General features: G+C 36.1%; 1 protein-coding gene across 5 annotated transcripts in view; it reads left to right on the top strand.

Annotated features, from left to right (window-relative positions):
- Positions 1-20203, top strand: part of LOC139959859 (transmembrane protein 220-like) — a 42036-nt gene that overhangs the window by 7764 nt on the left and 14069 nt on the right. For all 5 annotated transcript variants that reach the window (XM_071957762.1, XM_071957761.1, XM_071957763.1 and 2 more), the window contains 2 exons: positions 925-1066; positions 18877-18906. In XM_071957762.1, the coding sequence (XP_071813863.1) occupies positions 925-1066; positions 18877-18906 (172 nt within the window). The remainder of the gene's footprint in view (positions 1-924; positions 1067-18876; positions 18907-20203) is intronic.

Raw genomic sequence — 20203 nt, 5'->3', positions numbered from 1 at the left:
AAAGTTTACTCCATGAAAAGTTTTTTGGAACCGTGCCAAAAATGTTAACAAACAGGTGTTAGACAGGGGGGTTGTTTTGCAAGGTACCTGAGAAAATTTGAAGCACATTGTAGCCTACCGTGATATTTAAGTACGGTTAAACACTGCAGTTGTAAACTGATTGTTAGGCAGTCTAGAAACGGGGCTTTGCGGAACGTAGTTTGTTTCATAATATCGACAGTTTTGTAAGTTAAACTTTATAAAGATTGTAAGACAGATTAATTCTCTTTTCATTTTATCACATAATATAGCTACTCTAACTTGTCATTTTAAAACTTTCATCAGTTTCGTGACAATTTAAATTTATAAAGTTAGTCAGTATTTTGAATCCTCAATTGCGATTTTTTTATCGCCAGACACGCAAAAATACTTAACTTTTCCGGGGGCCTTCGCCCCTGGACCCCCCAAGGGGTTCCACCCCTTGACCCCAACGGGGCTCTAAGGCGGGCTCTGAACCCCACGCCATTATGCTCGGTGTGTTTGCTGCGCGAAAACACCGGTGGGAAATCGGCAGTTGTTTTTAGTGTGTTCGCGAACACACTAAAAACAACAAGAAAAAATTATCGAAATATCGCGATAATTTTTGAACTATTTATCGTGACATTAAAAAGCAAATATCGCCCAACCCTAGTAGTCATTGTCTGGTTGCATGTACTTAATTGAATCAGTTATCATTTATAATACACAACGGACATTGTAGAACTTTCAACTTGAGAAAGTTTTCACTTTCATCATCCATGTTCTTTATTTAAAGAGTTCATTTTTGTACATTATATATTTTTTATGTACAAACAAGTTCCAGCTACGTGAAACAATGAAGTGTCTTTTAGCTACTTTTCAAAAGTACTTACTTGATGTATATCCTATTTTTCTTCTCTTATGTAGAAAGTTATCAGATACTAAAAGTCAACAAGCCATGCCACATGAAGAGCCTTACCCTGGGAAACGTTACAACAGCCCGATGAGGCTTTGGGTCATGACCAACGTTATCATGGGAGTGTTTTTTGCAATTGCAGGTTTATCACAAGTAAGTTACTATTGTAGGCCTATAGAGCCAGTAAAGTTGGAAAACACTCAGTGATCTTTAAGTCTATGGGTAGAGATTTATGGGAGAGGCAAACTCAAGCAATCATGATTGGTCTACTGTGCATTATCAAGATAGCTGTGGTGAATAACTTCCACTATAAACAGCTGAGAAAAATCTGATTTCAATCAGGGATATAACCAAGTTTAACGTTCCTTCACACACAATGCTGAAGACTTGAGCAAGTCTATAACCAAAAAAAAAACAACAAAAAACACAAATGCTTCAATATTAATGATTTCCTTAATTATTTATTACAACTGTTCTATGACTGAGATCTGAAGAATGACCAACCTGTGATGATCACAATGCTTTCATTTTCTAACGCTAGTAACGTTCTACCTCAAAAATATGAAAAGAAAACCAAAGGGAAAGAATTCTAACTTTAGATCCTAGTGGCACTATGACATGACATATGAGAGTGTTGTGATAAAGTGGTTAAGGCAGTGGACTTGTAATCTAGGGTTTGCAGGTTCGAGCCCTGGCCAGATCATTAGGTTGTGTCCTTGGGCAAGGCACTTTATCTCCAATGCCTGTCTTCACCCAGGTGTATAAATGGGGACCTGTGAATTAAACTGTTAAGTGGGCGCTGTTTAGCTGCTGCCGTGTGAAGTTTGACAGGTTATCATAGACCAGGGTAATATTGCTATGAGCCTTGAGCACTGTTATCGATGGATATTACTGTGCTTCATAAATTCTCAATATTATTATGATTATTATAACAGACTTCCAAAGAAAACAGCCTCTAGACACAACTTGTTAAGTGGAATATATATCTCCCAAACAAAAAGATTTTTCTTACCTGTTTGAGGGGGGGGGGGGGGGTTGTTCATCACAAAGCTCTCTGTCATATAAACAAAGTTGATATTTGAATTTTTGCCTCCTTTCAAAATCATATTTGTGAGGAGATTCAATTCATTCATTGAAAGGATGGTTGGAACATGAAATTATTTCAAGATAACGAAGCATTTATACATAGAATATATGGCACTGTAAGATTTGATTAATTTCATTCATTAAATGGATGGTAGGAACAGGTAATGTTTGCACAAAACATATTAAGGGAATAAAAGCATATTTAAGATTCAGTTAATTTCATTCATTTAAAGGATGGTTGCAACATAGTTGGAACAATTAATATTTGCAAAACACTAAAACAAAGAATGTAAGATATTGTATCATTAAAAGCAACAAAGAAGAATGTTCAATACCTTATCTTCCAAACAACTGAAGTACCCTGTACAATTTATTATGAATACTTTTCTAAATTAGGCTAGTATTATGGGCATTTTCCTACTAGAAGATTTGCACATGTGTATCACTGTACATTCTAGAACATTGTAAAAAGTTGTTGGTGTGAGAAAATTCCAGAAACATTTTTTAAACATTTTGTTTTTATAGCAGAATGTAAAATTTGCAAGAAATTGCAATTTCGGGAAAAAAAATCATCCTTTAAATAGTCTAATATCAAACCAGTTGGTACTTTCATATCTCCTGTAACTTATAGAGGCAAATATTGCTGTACAATGTGCAAACATTATTTGTGTCTGTTATAGAAAAAACAAACAGGACGATAAAGTTTCCAAGGTCTGGTAAATCTAGGAGACTTCCACAGTGTTGACTGCGGTTGATGTCGACCAATCAGAGATGAAGGAATGTAAGCGTTGTTTGTCTAGAATCATTTGAATAGGAAATGTACATGGATCAACTTTAGACAGATCCTTAAAAGTTAAAAGGGCCTGACATTTCTTTGCTTGTAAGGATCTTTAGAGATAGACTCGACAATTTACAAGAGGCACAAATAGATCTACTGTAGACAGACTGCTTAAATGGTAAAGGTTATTTCCAAGGTAGAGATTGAGATTATTTGGGACAAGGTTGAAAAGAATTCTTTACCTTTTTCTTCAGAAATAAACATACCGCCCCCCCCACAAACCCTCCTCCACTCCCATAAATAAAAATGATCATAATAAATAGGCAGATATGAACACAACATAAAGTGTATATCAAACCTTGAATACAAATATGAATATTTTTACTCTTCTGCAATGACTTGTAGGTAAAAGGACAAAGAGTTTCATCCAGACATTTGTAATTAAATGGAAACATTTTCTTTTATCATAAGAAAACTGTTTTGTTATACTTTACTTCCTCTACTTATTGTTTGAACCTTGGATACTTGTAGGATAGGGTTCCCAACTCTGCAGTTATCAGTATTCTCAATGACTACAGTATGTACTCCTAATAGTGTGTTCCTACATCCCAATATTGATGAAGGTGGGAATAGCAAATTTAACATACTGTAGGCCTACTTTTTCTGCTCCTTTTGAGCACTGTTTCACCAACTTGCAAATTTGGAAAAACTATTGTGATATGACTGATTTCTAAGAAACCTATAAAAAAGATTTGTTATTATTACCTTTGGTTTCAGACTCCCTTGGACAACCTCAAGGCTGAGTTTTGGTCACCCATACTAAAAAATCTACTCAACTTAGTGCAACTAGAAAACCCTTAAAGTTCTTGCACTGCATGGTGTTATTATAGCAACCAATTTCTTTTCGAATTGTGAAAATGATTCAAATTAGTGATTCAAAATCATGATGGAGCTTAAAGAAATCAAAGAAAGTTGGACCAATGTCAACAGTTTTTTAACTTGATATTGAATTAATTGGTGATTGATCAAACTAAAATTCCTGTGTTGTGGTGGCACAAAATTTGTACTTTTGAACACCCTACTGTACAAGTCAGTTTACAGATGTTTAATGATATTTATGTAAAGAAGTAATTAACATACTACATGCAGACACACACAAAACCAGATGCAAGTTTCAATGAGTTGCCATGGTAACAAACAAAGTATTGGTGTGGCAGGATGGAATGATAAATTCCATATAACATGGAACATTGGTTTAATTATTATCAAAATTACTAGGGGCGTAAAAAACACCGACTTTATCCTTGTTACAAGAGCTGTTATTTACATTCAGAGAAAGAAACAAGATCGTAAAGTTTTGTTTTACTTGTACAGTAATAATGTCAGTTTGTTTCCATCCCACCTCACTATAATGAAGGACCTTCTTTCATCTTTGATTGCTTGAGTTTCCATGGCAACGCAAGTTCTCCACTGCTTTCTTTGTACCCGTTCACAAACCTCGGTTAGCAGTCCTTATATAAACAATAAAATGCACTCCAGTCACAATGTATATTTTATATCAGCGAAATTGAGTAAACACCTATTCAATTTAATTTTGCAAAAAAACCATATATTCATCCAGGATCAGATTATGTAGTCAAAGGTCTTGATTTTTGATAAATTGCCATCGGCTGGTTTTGCCCAAATTTGCCAGCTGATTTACAGTAGAGCACTCGACGTACGAGAAGAGAGAAATCTTTGTTTTTTTTCGATGAGTACTCTTTAGCACTTTTGATGAACAAAGACAGTAGACACTTAAAATGTTAAAGATGAATGAACCGGTGCAGAAAGGGAACAAATCTTGAATATTATTAATTGCAGTTGATTAAGTGTGGCATCGTTAGGCTCTACTGAATGGGAATTTTATTGACACATGTACATAGAAAACTGTCTTGTTAGAACCGGTTTTCTAAAGCGATCAGCTTTTATATCTTCCTTGTAATTAAACTTTGATACAAATAAATAGAACGGATGCCTGCTTTGTATTAAGGATGAAAGCAGAAGTGAATCAAATTTAAAAGTTGATGATTAGGTCTTTGTGTAATATAGCCTATAGAGTACCGTACATGCACATTACAGCTGGATACATTTGATTACATTCAGGTTTCAAAGTCTTTTGCTAAACCATCTGGCAAAAAAAATCAATATAAGAAAAGTAAAAGTGTTTTTTTTCCCCAGGGGATGCCATACTGTAAGTGTTTACATTTTCATTGGCTACTGTATTTGCATGTGGACCTTCTCTGCCTTGCATGGAAAGTGGTTTATCTAACAAATTAGTAAAGCTGCGCATACAATAGTATGAACTGTAGATATACTGTACCTGTATCCTTGCAACCATAGAAACAACTACATTACTACAGTATTAATGTGTTCAGTAGAGTCATGACTCTACTTCCCCAATGATGCATAATGTTTGCTTTCTAAAGGGGTGGGGGTGGAGGGGGGTGGGGGAAGGCCTGTGGGAAACAATAAAATGAGGAAGCTTTGGCCGCCTGATCTGGTACAGTACTGGTGTAGAGTATCTCAATAGGTTGCACTATTTGAAGGGCAATGACTGTATATACATGGTAATGAACTGTGAACTGTATTGTGTGTAGAACAGAAGCTTGCCCACAGTATTCAGATGTGTATATTAAACAATAATCTAATCACTCATAAATCAACTTGTCTCGATAAAAACAAGATAAAATATTGTTAACGACTATATCTGGTGTTGATTAGTACTCATTAGACAAACTTTGAACTGAAATGATCAGCCGTCACTGCTCGGTTTGCGTCGGGGTTTTAATGACTGACGACTGTTAATTGTCTCAGACTTTTGGTTACAAATTAACAGTGGACGTGAGGGGTAAAGCAGGGTAACCTGGTGGGTGAAGGAGATGTGAAGATTGCACAGTGCATGCCGACAGTTACAACAGACTGCACTAGCTGTGGGTGAAGTCTGCTCAAATTTGTTTCAGTTGTTTTTTCAGTTGGAGAAATTTGTGGATTTGGTTGGAAAACTTTGCAAACCATACTAAGCAGCATACAATGAGCTTTGCAGATCTGGCTGGGCGGAAAACACTGTAAAAGAAGATAAATAAAAGATAACATACAGTAGAAATAAAATAAAGTAATGAAAGTTAAAACAATCATTCAAAAAAGCCCAGAGGTATAGAGGGAAGAAGTGTTAAAGTACAGATCAGTGTTCAACTATTTTGTTTGAAATGTTGTAAAATACTCTTATTTCTCACAAACATATGCTTGTTGTCAAATAGCTAAATGTACTAACTAAGGTTGTCTGTTCGAGATTCAGCAAGGTTTTCCAACCCTGTTGGTGGAGGAGTGGAAGGGGAGGGGGGGGGGGGCAAATAACTGTATTAATCTGTGACTTGAGTGAGAAAGTCCTCATTTGGGCTCTGATTGTAAGTACTTTGTGTGTATCTTGTGAGAGCTTGTGAAAACTTGTCTCCTCTCATTTCAGAATCATGTGGACTTAGTAAACCACACTGGAGGTCAGAGGTCATCGATGTGACAATGCCTTCCATACTACTGTAGCAATAAATTTCAAGCATTATTGCCCTACTTTCAATCTTTCTATACATCACTTTCCATCTCTTCATGTGTTTCTTATGTTAGGTACCCTCATTATACTATATTATGTTACTGAATGTTCAAAGCAGATATATTTTTTTGCAGGCCTGCACTGAAACGAATGGAGCACTGTTTTAACAAAGTCCACCCACTCAATATCAATTACTTCAGTTTTTAGCAACAACTTTAAAGTATTATTTGCTCAAACTTAAAGAAGTGAAAAAGAAACTCAAAAATTTGAATTTTGTCTTCCAACATAGAATGATCAACGTACAATCATTCTGTCCCACATATCTTTTCCACGACCAATCACATCTTTCTAAGACAGTAAGAATTATCCCCTCTTTTGTGTTTCTTCTTTACTTTGAGAGGAGTGGGGGAAGAGGTGGTGTCCCAGTCACTTGAAAGGGACCTAGTCATCTGCCTATCTGTCTAGTTTCAATGTGTCCTTAATCTGTTTAGCTGTTTGAGTTTGCCTTTGAAGAAGATCCTCTTAGGATCAAAACATCAGACTGTGCTCTAACTGTAGTTGTACAGTACACAGACTTCTTGTAGTAATTAGTAGATTAAGCAGTTTGTTAACAATGTTTTGTTTTTCATCTCACTGTATTATCTCTCACCGTAATCCCGTGTTGTCCAAGAATCATTTGCTGATCAGAATCACTCGAAAAAAGTCCTTACCAAATATGTGTATTTTACCAAAATTGATCAACATTAACGATATACTTTCCATAGTACTGTTAGGCGAAATCCAGTCCACTGCAACCCTTTGGTATATTAATGATGATCCGTTATATTATATATTTTAGCAGAACTTTCTACCCAGGAGGAAACATACTTTTTGCCTCACACAGAGCAGGGGAAAAATGTATTTTGTCCCTGGCATTGTGATAGTGTTATCTGAGGCCATAGTTTTCTATAAATTGATTTACTGTGATATGACTCAACAAGCTACTGTACTGGTCATCTGTTGCTCGTTAGTTTCACTTTTCTGATTGAGAATTTTCAAAGTGCTTTGCTTTGTTGACCTCTATCTAGTGATTTAATTTGACATCTTTAGACAATGATTATTACAATACTGTACTGTAGTTATTTACTTTGTTCCTTGCTTACCTGTCTCCCCACAACCTTGGCACTCTCGTTCTACTGTGCCTTTTTAATTCATGACCAAATGCAAACCAATATGTTATACTGTTTATATAAAAATTGCATTGTACCTAGAGGCAAATATACCTTTGTTCAATTTAGATGATAACTTGGTTTTACATCCACCACAACCTTTTTTTGGCTTTCCGCATTCCCGTTACTCATCGAGTATATAATGTATTTGAATATTCATAGATACCACACATTTGTTATGCAGGCAAATTGCCAAATTTCCCTATAGAACTTGAACATGACTGTACATTCAATATTGGTCATTGCAACAAAGTACTGTACATACAACACATATAGGTGGCACAGTGGAGAAAACTGCCCTTTGTATGTCTCCTTCTCATGTTCTTCACTTGAGTGTTGCTAAGTTCTTTTGGCCCATGCAAGACATTGAGATTCATACAAGCTTCAAAAGTTAATGTGTTCGGCTCTGTTGCATAGCAACCTGTGATAAACACCTTAAACCTAATTGAATAAATTATGATGTTGCATTGGCATAGACCTTACAATGGAACTGACTTTTGCTCCTAAATGTTTGGATGTTTACATTATTTTTTCTTTTTTGGGGGGGATTGTGTGATTTCTACTTTGTAATATTACATAAATGTCATATGATGTAATTTGCTATGAATCATACAGATAATTGTGCTGCAGTATATACTGCTTAAAGATTTTACTGTACTGAAGATACATTAGATGTGCGTACAGTAGGTTAAGGAGAGCTAAACTATCATCGTTTCGTTAATACCCAAACCAGTAAGTTATGGGGGATACACTGTCGCTCGAAGATGTAATGATATTTACTGTACATATTGATATACAATGCTGATTGTTATGGATTTATTATCCTGGCATTCAAACTGGGGTTGTGACCCCTTTAAGCACCTCAAAATACTTTTGAAGGTCGCAAAAGCTTGGGGAGACAAATTGCAGATATTTGTGAGAGAAAACAATGTGCATGGACAAAATCTTGAACATAAATTACTTAAAAGTTGCAAAATATTACACTATTTTCAACTTAGCATGCTCAATCATTAAAAACTTTCTCAAAGGGGAAGCCCATGGGGATGCCTCCTCTATGTAAAGCTATACTTCTCCCATTCCCCAGGCTACAATATCTGCTGCTAGAGGATGGCCAACATGATAAAGGTAAAAATTGGGGGTCACCAAGGAAAAGAGCTTGAATACCATGAGATTTGTGTATTTAACTTCCTCACCTAACTATATTTACAGTAGCACCTGCGTGATTGTCATGTGATACAGCTTCAGAAAATTGTGTGCAAGTCTATCAACAGTCCTGAATTTATTGTCACATTTAGTCAAAATTATGAAAAATGTATGTTAATGTATGAAACTGACTTTTTGCTTTAGAAAGTACATATTTAACAAAAAAGAAAAGAAAAAGAAAAAAGAAAAGAATAGAAGATGGTTGTTGCAGTAGAATGTTACTGCATGTTTTGGTTGGTAAATTAAAAGAGCATGCAAAACTGATTTGTTTACAAGTTTGTCACAGTAATCCTATAAATATGTCCATTGTTTATTTTGTTAACTGAACATTAGTACTAAAAATATGACTGATTCAGTGTTGATTCCAAAATTGTCTGAACCATGTTTGCTGGCCATTTGGAGACTTTGTGAATACAGTATATCATAACAGAAAACCTTTTTAAAGTGAAATATATTGTTTCTAAGCTTGAAATGCACTTCCTTTTTCTTCTTGGAAAGGTTCAGTAAATGCGCCGATATACTGCATCTGTTTATATACTCTAGAGAAATTAAAACATCACTCATTCGTTCAATGTCTGGTAAAGCTACAGGCTATAGTTCCATGGCAGAGATATGTATATAATTGTTATTTAAAATTTATTCATATTTACTTGGAGAACTGCACTGTGTGCATAATATCGGTGATGTCACTGAAAACACATAAAACTGCTTTTGTTTATAATTACCATTGAAACATTTGATAACATACAGTACTGTAGGAGTTTACACATTTACTTCACACTTCCTCTTTTCCTGTGCACACCTACAGCATCTATCTAGCCTAGATTAACTGCTAACATTCTTGAACCTCGTCCCCAATGACCCACGTCTAAGGTCAGTGACCTCCTCTGTCCGAATCTACCGTCCTAAAGCTGTTAATGCGTGTAATTGGAATTTGCAAACCCTGTTATCTCCTCTGGTCTACATTCACACATTAAATTGTTTTTGTACACATTTAACGTTGAAACATTTGATAACCTCGGGAGTTAACACTTCTGCAGCGACGGATGGTTTGCAATGGCGGCCAGCTTCAGATTTCATCAGGTCCAATGAATACTAATTATATGTAAATGATCTTCATTTGCATGAGAAACAAAGCAAAAGAACAGAAATGTCAATATACTCCATTCTTATTTTCTTGGTGCCATGTTGCATTCCAGAGCCTTATGGGTAACTTAAAATTGCAATAGCTACAGTATTGCAAAGAATTCGATTTCTTGTTAATAATCCATCTGATAATGGGTCCATCCTCCCCAAAGGGAGATGTTTTTGCCTTAGGCTTATAATTTTATTTTATATTTGGATTATATTATATTTTTTTAATTTTATATTTAGGATTTGAATACCTCACTTAACTGTATCCATTCCATGAATCTGTTTGACTCTATGGCCAGGGTACTGTACGTTCCAGAGCCTTATGGGTAACTTAAAATTGCAATACTTACAGTATATATTGCAAAGAATTCCATTTCTTGTTAATAATCCATCTGACAATGGGTCCATCCTCCCCAAAGGGATATTTTTGGAGACTTTTTTGCCCTTATAATTTTATTTAGGGGAACTGGATGGGTAAATTTTCTTCTCATGATGATTAAACAGACAAACTCATGATTACCATTTGATTCCCCCCCCCCCCCCCGGAATAACATCCAAAGGTTGAAGTTGGTACTCCAGTTTTGTTCTTTGGTGCTTGAAATATAATGTCCAATGGGAGGCTTAAATATGATTGGCTAATAATAAGATTGGATGATATGAAACTAAAATTGTAACTATGATCGTAAAAAGTTTGCCTGAACTTTAGACATACAGTACATACAGTACTGTGCCTGAGGTATGGATTTGAATACCTCACTTAACTGCATCTGTTGACTCTATGGCCAGGGTATGTTGTTCAAATAATATATAGTACACACTAGAAAATGTGCTATTCAAGGGTGTGAAGGCACGCGCAAAAAGAAACGTGTAATGCCGGTAATTTGACCTAGTTTCAAATGAGGTGTAACAGAACATGTGCTAAACACCACCATCGATCCCAGAAAATACACACACAGCTTGCTACGGTCGGTAATTAGACACTAGTGTACAGTCAGTACAAACGATACAGCGGTGGACATCTCAGGTCCAGCTAAAGATAACAATTAAGGTATCACGTTTCATTACTGTCTGCATTTTGTAGCGACACAAACGAAACGTCACTTGCAAGCAACAGAAAGTTAACTTTTTGAGATGGCCGCACACGGTTTGGGGCGAGTCTTCAATGCCTTTAATGATAGTTGCTAACTTGTGAAGAAAGTGTCTGGGTGATGAAACATGGCCTACTGTTCATCACTATATTGTAGCTATATCACATTAAATGATATATACCCAATTAACCCTCAAAATTAAGTCCACTAAGCAGCTCCAGGGCTGGTAATTCAAGTGGAAATGTATCCAGAGGAAAATGTCATAATAATAGAAGTCTTATTATTATTAATAATACCAAATTTATGTAGCGTTCTAATCAGTCAAGATGTGCCCTTTAGTGCTGTAAAACGAGAACAGATTACTGATCGAAACAGACTTTAATGATAATATCTGAAATAAATACCATAAACAGTCACAATTGAGTGAATCACTGTGGATCATTGACCTCTCCATCTACTGTACTTTTGATTATATTCATCAGAATAGTGCGGGTTTGGTAAAGTTGTAACCATACCAAACACATACTGTACAGTGTATAGCAGTACTGCACGTGCAATTTATTTGAAGTTTTACTGCGTTAAAGTTCAAGTGATTTGATGGCAGATAAGTGTTGCATGGTGTGGGTAAAAACTTGCAAAACAAGTTTGATGCATTTGGCCATACAATATGTATACTTGGATGCTAGCTATCCCAGTCTTATACGTAGACCACAGAAGACAATATACTGTATAGTATACAGTAGTACAGTATAGCATAGGGCAGGGTAGTATAGTATAGTAAAGGGCGGTGTAGTATAGTACAGTATAGTTTATACAACACCTAATTGTATTCTGGTCATTTGATTGGTCAATTGCTCGTTGATTGCATGCAAAATCTGCTCTATTCCACTCTATGAAATAGAACCATGGGTTATACTTTTTAGGTAGCACTTTTTTCAATGGTAAGAGAGCAGAGAAACCTGTCTGTTCAAAACAATCTGTTGCATGAGTGCATTTTACCCATCTTAATATAACATGTTGCATAAAACAAATAATGAATGGCTTCCATTCGTGCAATAGTGCAGATATTTCATTCGTTGAAAGATGTAATTTGTTCCATTCAACTTGGCTGCGCCTTGTTGAATGGAACATTCCATCTTTCAACAAATGAAATATTTGCACTATTGCACTCATAACCATTCATTATTTGTATAATAGTGCATAGCATAGCATAGTACTACATTGCTCTAGTATATATAGTGCATGTTTACCACAGTACAGTAGGTTTGCATTTACAGGCTGTGATCTGTATACATGTTACCATATACTTTTATCTGGATTTGAGTTGTCATAAACAAAATGAGTGAATGATCATGCAACTAGCCTTGACAAATCATAAATCATGTACTGAACTTTACTATGAAATTTCATTTCAAGGATCTAAAACACATACTTTATACATGCACAAGATTCATAGGGTGCACTGGCTGCCAATGTTATATATACTGTAAAAGAATACCAGCTACAGTACAGTAGACCTACAGTATGTGCTTCCACCAAGGTTATTTATTTAACTTGAGTGGTAACTGTTCAAGGAGTTGGATGAGCACTAACAAACTGACACTAGGAGAAATATTAAAAAGAAACAAAATATGGGCAACAGCTTAGTACTTCCTATCAGTACTAGATCTGTTTCTCTCAACAAATTGCATTCCATTCTACCTAAGGTGCCTACCAAAAATTGGTAACAAATTAAGAGTTTGTATCCACTGAACCTCCTTCTGGTCAGAACCACTTGAAAATGGGTATTCCAATATGTACTATTTGACCCCCCCCCAAAAAAAACCCCTATATACAGTATGTATCAATGTCTCAAAAGTTGCATACAAGTGTGAAAAGTGATGACAAAGTTGTAACTTAGATGTTTTACTTAAAATAAAAAGTTCCATTTTCATTGGTCTAAAGACAAATTCACTTTTGGAGTACTATGTGTATCTGAGGTAGAGCCCTGTTAGTTTAATTTGATAAAAGTATGCAGAGAAGCTATATATACACAGAACACAAGACTAAAGACAGGTATATTATCTTATATCCATATCAGTATGTACTGTGTTAAAGCAGACTGTATATACACACAGTGTAGTACAGCCTGTACATAATACTATACAATGCGGCTGATACGGATGGAATTTTTCTAGTTGAAATAAACTGAATGAATTTAAACCTGCTTTTATGGAATTTGTGTATTACAAAAGTCAAACCAGTGTTTCACTTTATGTATATATATATATATATATATAGAGGTTTTGAAATTCATCTAAGATTCATTATAGCAGCTCGTGTAGGGTAGTTCCTTTGAAGTTTGTCAGGGTAGAGTGAACAATAACAATAAGCCATACAATTTAGGGGTTTAGAATTAAAAATATCTCCTTCAGGTTTGAGTTAGTTGGTTCTGTTTGCAATGGAACCTCTGCCAGGCAAATAGAACCATTGTCTGGTGCCATACTTTGTAGCATTATATATCGTGTATCGACTCACAAGTACACAAACAAGTTGTTAAAAAGATAAATGGGCACGCAGAAGACCCTAGCTGACAGAACTTGCCAAGAGACGAATATTGGATGTCAAAAAATAATACTTTGAATTACAAGTCCACCCTCAACCACTTGTGTACATAATCAGTGAAATTTCAAGTACACTTTGCTGCAGACAGAACAAATACATGTCGACACTAAAATGTTGATGTGTAGGCCATATATTCTGTACACTAGATCCCCTCCAGGTTTAATTGCAAGTAGCTTTGGAATGTTCTACTTACTATACATATTTTTCTTCCATCTGAAAGGAGGTTTATTCCATTTAATGACATGATTAGGCAAAGTTTACAGGATTGAACCCAGTGGTACAGTACTGTACACAAAATAGGAAAATTTTTCAGTTTATTCCAACAAACTTCCCTTGAGATTTTTCTTTCAACAGAAAAAAAAAAAATTATTCTAAACTTTGTATAGTTTAATAATTTGTAATTTGTCAGTTACTCTGGGTTGACCCCGCCATTCTGCCTCCTAGTGTCATGTACCTCATCATGTCAGGTACATGTGAACCTTCATTGTCTCAATTTGGAGAGACTCTTGCGTTTAACATTGGCCAATCCTTACTGGTCATCATTGTTTATGAGCCAGAGTGCTACAGACTTTACTCATAATTACAATACTGTACATGTATCATATAGGGAAGATTAGCCTTTGTTCTCCTGACCTTTGTCACCATAGACCTTTATAAAAATAAGGCTTTAAGTACTTTCATAATCCAAACATGAATTGAGTCTACCCCTTTTCATAGACTTTTCATAGAACTTTCAAATTAGTTTTTCGCTTTTTATTGAACACATTATTTTCTATCTGCAGTGCAAAGTTTGTACAGTAGGCCTGCAGCTTGTCAACCGACCCACCAAGTCAATGTATAGAGTAGCATGTTAATTGTGTAGTTTTGTACTAGCCCTTACGGTATATATATATCATTACCATGGTGACAAGTCAAGCAACAATTATAAAGTAATGTACACTACATGTGGTGCAGTACTGTTCAGGAGTAAACTGTATCTACTTCACGTCTCCCTTTAAAACCAGCCTGTAATCAAAATCAACAACATTAACTTTATTCATTTAATATTCTCATCTGCGGAGGTACATATCTCACTTTACAAAATTTGAATATTGTTTTCACAAACCCACCCACCCCACTGTGACCGTCACGTTGTCACCTTCGTACTTTCTCTTCCTTCTGAAAAGTTAATTTAACTTGATTCAGAAACAAAAGAAATGGGTAATTCCCTTTTGTAGATATCTGTTTTATTCTCTCTACTGTACCTGCTATACTTCATCCTTTTATAACAGGGGATGCATACAGTAATAAACATAACACAAGTAGAGTAAGATTTCCAGTAATTATTGTATAGATCCAACACTAATTATAATGTAATCCGAATAGATGAATAACAGTACAGTACTTTGTGATAAAGTAAAATGCAAAGTAATGAAGTAAAGTACAGTATAAGAGTAAAAGGTAAAGTACTGTAAGTGTATCACAAAGAGGAAGCTGGAGTAACTCTGTGGAGAAAGCTTCCATGCATCAATTTATACTTGCCAGCAAACAAAGCTTAAGGTAAGTCCCTGACCACACAAAACAGCCAACAAAAGAAGCACCAGTGGGAAAAAGCTAATGTAGTGATTCTCGTCAGCTGAACCTGAACGCTACCCCCAAGACCAGATAAACAGGAAGGACATACCCTATTGTGATGATAGTGTATGTCAGCTAAATGAAGATGACCAGGAGAAAATAAAAGAGTGGTCTGAATCTATGTGATACTTTCATCTGCTGTCTCTGGGTTTAGGTTCATCAGTTGAAACGACTTACTACTGTACAAGTGTGTCAACATTCCACGTTCGAAATTTGCTGTTAAATTTGGAGGCACATATTTAACAGCAACTTGGCGACACTGTTTGCCAATAGTATTCGCCCATGCCTACTCCCCTGTGCATACCAACATTTTGAACGGTAGTAAATGCGACACGAAACTGGTAATAAAATTATGTAGTGGTACAGTATGTATTAGGCGCCTTAGGAAGAACTGGTTTGAGATTGCTGTTGGTATTGGGCAAAGGTCATTTGAGGTCAGCACGGGTCAAAGTCTGAAAACTTTTGTTCACACAATATCTCAAGAAGTGGAAGTTGCCGGAAGATTAAAATTGGTGTGTACAGTAACTTGCCTTTGGTGAGTAGACAATCTGCAGTACTTTCCATGAATGTCAAAGGTCATTGAGGTCAGCAGAAGGAAAATCTTGTAAACATGATACTGTATCTCAACAATGGTCGCCTATATGAAGTTCTTACATTTGACATGCGGATTTTCTGTAATCAGTTCAGTGAAGCCTTTGTCTTTTCTAGTGTTAAGATGAAGTTTTGTAAAACACATGTATGGTGTTTACAGGAAGTAATGATATTAAATGAAGTACAGTGTATTATGTTTATTGTGTTTCATTCTTAAGGCTTTGAGTGTAAGAAGTGGATTTTCATGACATTCTTAAAACCATTAACTTTAATGTTCAAATTTTGTGTAGCAATTTTCAAGGCTATGAGCTTGGCTTTTGTACAAAAACTGCTATATATTTAGACCTTTGTATTTGTATTATAGGAATTTGTCCAGTTTGCATAGTACTTTTCTACACATATGTGATATCAGGTAATAAAATAACCTGTATACAGGTACAGTATCCAGGTTTTTCACTAACTTTAGAGTAAAGTGTATGGTAACGAAACTGGATTCCAGCCTGTTAGCACAGATAGCCAACCAGATATAATCAGAAGTAACCCAAACAATCACTTCTGTCACATGTGGAGGATATGAGATCTGCAACTCCAAGGATTACCCTCATATTGTTTAATTGTTGAACTATTTTTCCACAAATTCAGGAAGCATTTTCTTGTGCTCTACAGGAAAAATATTACATCCTAGTGGATTAGTATCGACGGTTGTTTGCTGAGGTGTACAGAATATTTCTGTTTGTGGAAGTCCTTTTTAATAATGTGAAAACATCTTGCCTAGTTAGTTTTGCCCCTGGAGGCTAAAATCAACAACAATATTTCTACATGGTAAAATACTGATATCAGAGCTTTTGGATTGGTGTACTACCTGTATATCAGAATTTCTTTACTGCTGTTTTCACTTGCCCAAGTTTAAAGAAACTTAAAAAAGTACTGTACATAATTATACCATCATAATGTAATGTTGTTTGCTGAGTGACAGCAAATTACAAAACACACATGGATTTCCCTTTCCTGTAGGGAAACCATTAGTATGTACAGATGTTTAGTAGATAGAGCATGTGTTTTTTATTGTATTAAAGATGTTTCCATTATCGCAGCCAATACTAATGGAAAGATATTCCTTAAAGCAGCCATATAGGAAATGAGAAATTTACTTCAATGTTTTGAACTTAAAGTAATTGTTTGAACCATTTTTTGAACCGGGTTGTGTACCTAGTGTTGTATTTTGAACCTAATGATTAACAAACAGAAATTAATGCTTCACACAAACTTGGGACTTTTTACAGTCGTAGCATTTTATAAGGCTAGAGTGTTTTGACTTGATTTTTCCAGTATTATAGTTGTACATTGGTTAGCGAGTGTCAGGGTTACAGTGTAAAAACGTGTACAGATTTGAGGAGGGTAAGTCTCTCAGGTGAGGGCAGGCGAGACTACCCCTGGTCTTCAGATTAAGGAATCACTTTGGGAGGGGAGGTAGTCTCATGAGAAGGAAGGGCATTGACCGAAGGGGTCCGGTCACAGTGTTGAAAGGTCACCAGTTCATTCTAGGCACGGTAGAACGAAAATGCTAAGGTTGTGGGGAGACAGGTAAGCTCATCACTCAGCTCGTAAATATCCAAACCAGAAAGTTTTGGAATATTCGCACGTATGATATGTCTGCCGTTTATTGTTCATATCTTGGGAGTATTTGTATAGTGTTAATTTACATTGGCAGGCTATACTCAAACAAAGCTGTGTGATTTCTCTGTTTGAAGTGTCTGGGCTACTGAGACACAAGGGAATCATTATGTGTGCAGTGAACTTGAACCTGGTTTATATGGTAGCATACTCTATTTAATTGGTTTCTAAGTCCTTATAGACTTATCTCTCAAGCTAAACCCTATCCATCACTGAATAGCTAACAAGTTGGCACCTTCAATTTTTTCGTATCATGACCATGGAGTACTTTTGCTATGAGAGCCTTAAGCTTCGTCACTTGTAAACAAACTTCTTTCCGCAGCAGTGAAAAATTTTTGTACACTGCTCCTGAGAGGACTAGAGTGGTCTAAAATTGCCTTAATTGAACAGAATTTGTTGGCACCACATTTTGCACTCTGACATCTAAGTCACGAAACAAAGCAAAAGTAAGATTTGTTTTGATAACATTTGCCCAGATGAGATCACAGAGCCCCTACTGCGATCCAAAATTTTGGAGTATAGACGAAGATTTAGCCAGTCAAAATAGGCTAAATTCAATCAACCAGTGTAATAAATCTCAACTTATGAGCCAGATATATTGAGATGGCGTTTGCAACTAGTAGTGTGGAATATGTTTTTCTTAAATATTGTCAACAGAAAATCCTTTTATTATACAGGCAGTAAAACCACAATCAAAATAAAGCATTCAGGATTCCATCCGCATACCAAATAATGACATCAGAAAGTACTGTTACATGCTTCTCGTTGTACGTTAGTAAACAATCTCAGCCTTTTACCTTCTCAGATGTTTGAATAAGATGCCACACATGGGTATGTGTATACCGATAGCCTGAGGTCTATAAGAATTAACCTACTGTACCATACTGTAGCTGTATTGTTGCAAATCGCTTTTGTTGTAAAGCGGGGGGGGGGGGGGGTATTTGCACCAAGGAAGGCCACATTCTTAGTACACACTGACATACCGTAAACAACCAGCTAACAACCTCTTTTGTAAACGGGTACAGAAACCATTTGGGCTAATTTTTCCACAAACAACAACTGCAGCCAGCTGCAGAATCTTACTGATGCAGCTAATAGGAATTGATACCAAATAATAGGCTTGCAGACCTGCAGCGCCTTATTGTGCGAAGCTGTGGAGCACAAAAGATGACATTTATATGATCTATGCAGCCTGGATGCAGCCGGGATACAGGATTCTCAGCACATGTCACAATGGGAATAAGGCTAAGGTGCCGTAGGGAGATGTACATAAATGATCATTGTCTGGTAGATTAACATATATGTACAGTAGATATACGTATAGAATTGTCTGGCACAGTCTGTCATTTCTACCTGTTATGTGTTTCTTATTTCTCTGTCTTTCTCTTTTTGATTTTCAGTTTAGAGATCCAGCACCTTTAATGTGGATGGTAAGTTTTCTTGTCTTTTTTCGTAGAAATTTTGAACATAGTTCTAAGTATTAATGTGTACATGAATGGAGTGCATGCGGTACTGTACTGAAAAGAATGTGACTCAAGTACTGTACCATTGTCTCCATTCCATTGGCAAAGAGAAGGGATGTGATAGAGGGAAGGAGGTTGTGACAGAGAGAGGGAGGGAGGGGTGGAGGGAGGGAGGTTGTGACAGAGAGAGGGAGGGAGGGAGGGGTGGAGGGAGGGACATAGGGGGTGGGGTGCAGATGAATAGTAGAAAAGGATGTTGATGGTGTGATTTGTTGCTTTAATATTCAATTTGTATTAGATATATGTTTTTGTCATGTTATTCTGTATACAAGTGTATCAAGTTCAGTTATAATCTTGTTATATGTCATGAAAGCAAATTGAGACACACTCATGTAAGGCCTATATAGTAGATCAGAACCAAATAATATTCCATTGTGTGGCATACTGTACAAGTAAAGCATTTAATATGCAGCTTGACTTTTGAGCCTTCCAACAGGTCTACTCCAACCCCCTCCCCTGCCCACCCATCTCCCCCCCTCAGTACTCTTACTTAGTATGGATATAATAATACAGTAAACCATCATAACAGAAGAAAAAAATTGGAAAAAAAGATATAAACCATGTAATTGTGTCACAAAAGGGATATAGTACAGTAAACCATCACGACATTAAATTTTTTATTTTCACAAGAAAAAAATGGAAAATATATAAATCATGTAATTTTGCACGATATGAAAGTGAGAAATCTGAGTATGATATATGTTCTGGTCACGTACAGTAGTAAACAGAAAAAATGAAATATTTTGAAACAAACCTGTCGTATACATGCATCATATCACATAATTCAGAAGTTTGCTTAAATACTCAAAGTTACTGTAGCTACTGTAGTGTAGTGTATACCTATATATATTGATATTTAACTGAATTATAAGGACTTTTTAATCATATGTATGGTAAAGGTAAGATAGACGTGTCAATTACTGTAAATCTAGCAGCTCTCCTCTCAGAGCCCTGGAGGGAAATTATTAATTTAATACTGGTAAACACCCCAACCGTGGGTCGTAGTTGGTACAGTGCTAAAATAAGTTGCCGAAATTTGTCCTTGAAATGTTGTTATGTATGGTACAGGTAGATGGGGAAAGTACATTGCCTTGATTGGAGACAGTTATAAGAGAAGGAGTCATTTATTTTGAGTGGAGGCTGGTATTAAAAATATGGCTGGGGGTGGGGTGGTGGGGGGTCGGTGGGGTTATGTACAGGCTTT

This window comes from Apostichopus japonicus, chromosome 19 (genome assembly GCF_037975245.1).
Source record: "Apostichopus japonicus isolate 1M-3 chromosome 19, ASM3797524v1, whole genome shotgun sequence".
NCBI classification, from domain to species: domain Eukaryota; kingdom Metazoa; phylum Echinodermata; class Holothuroidea; order Aspidochirotida; family Stichopodidae; genus Apostichopus; species Apostichopus japonicus.
The sequence above is the reverse complement of the archived record's forward strand: the minus strand, read 5'-3'. Positions and strand labels throughout refer to the sequence as shown.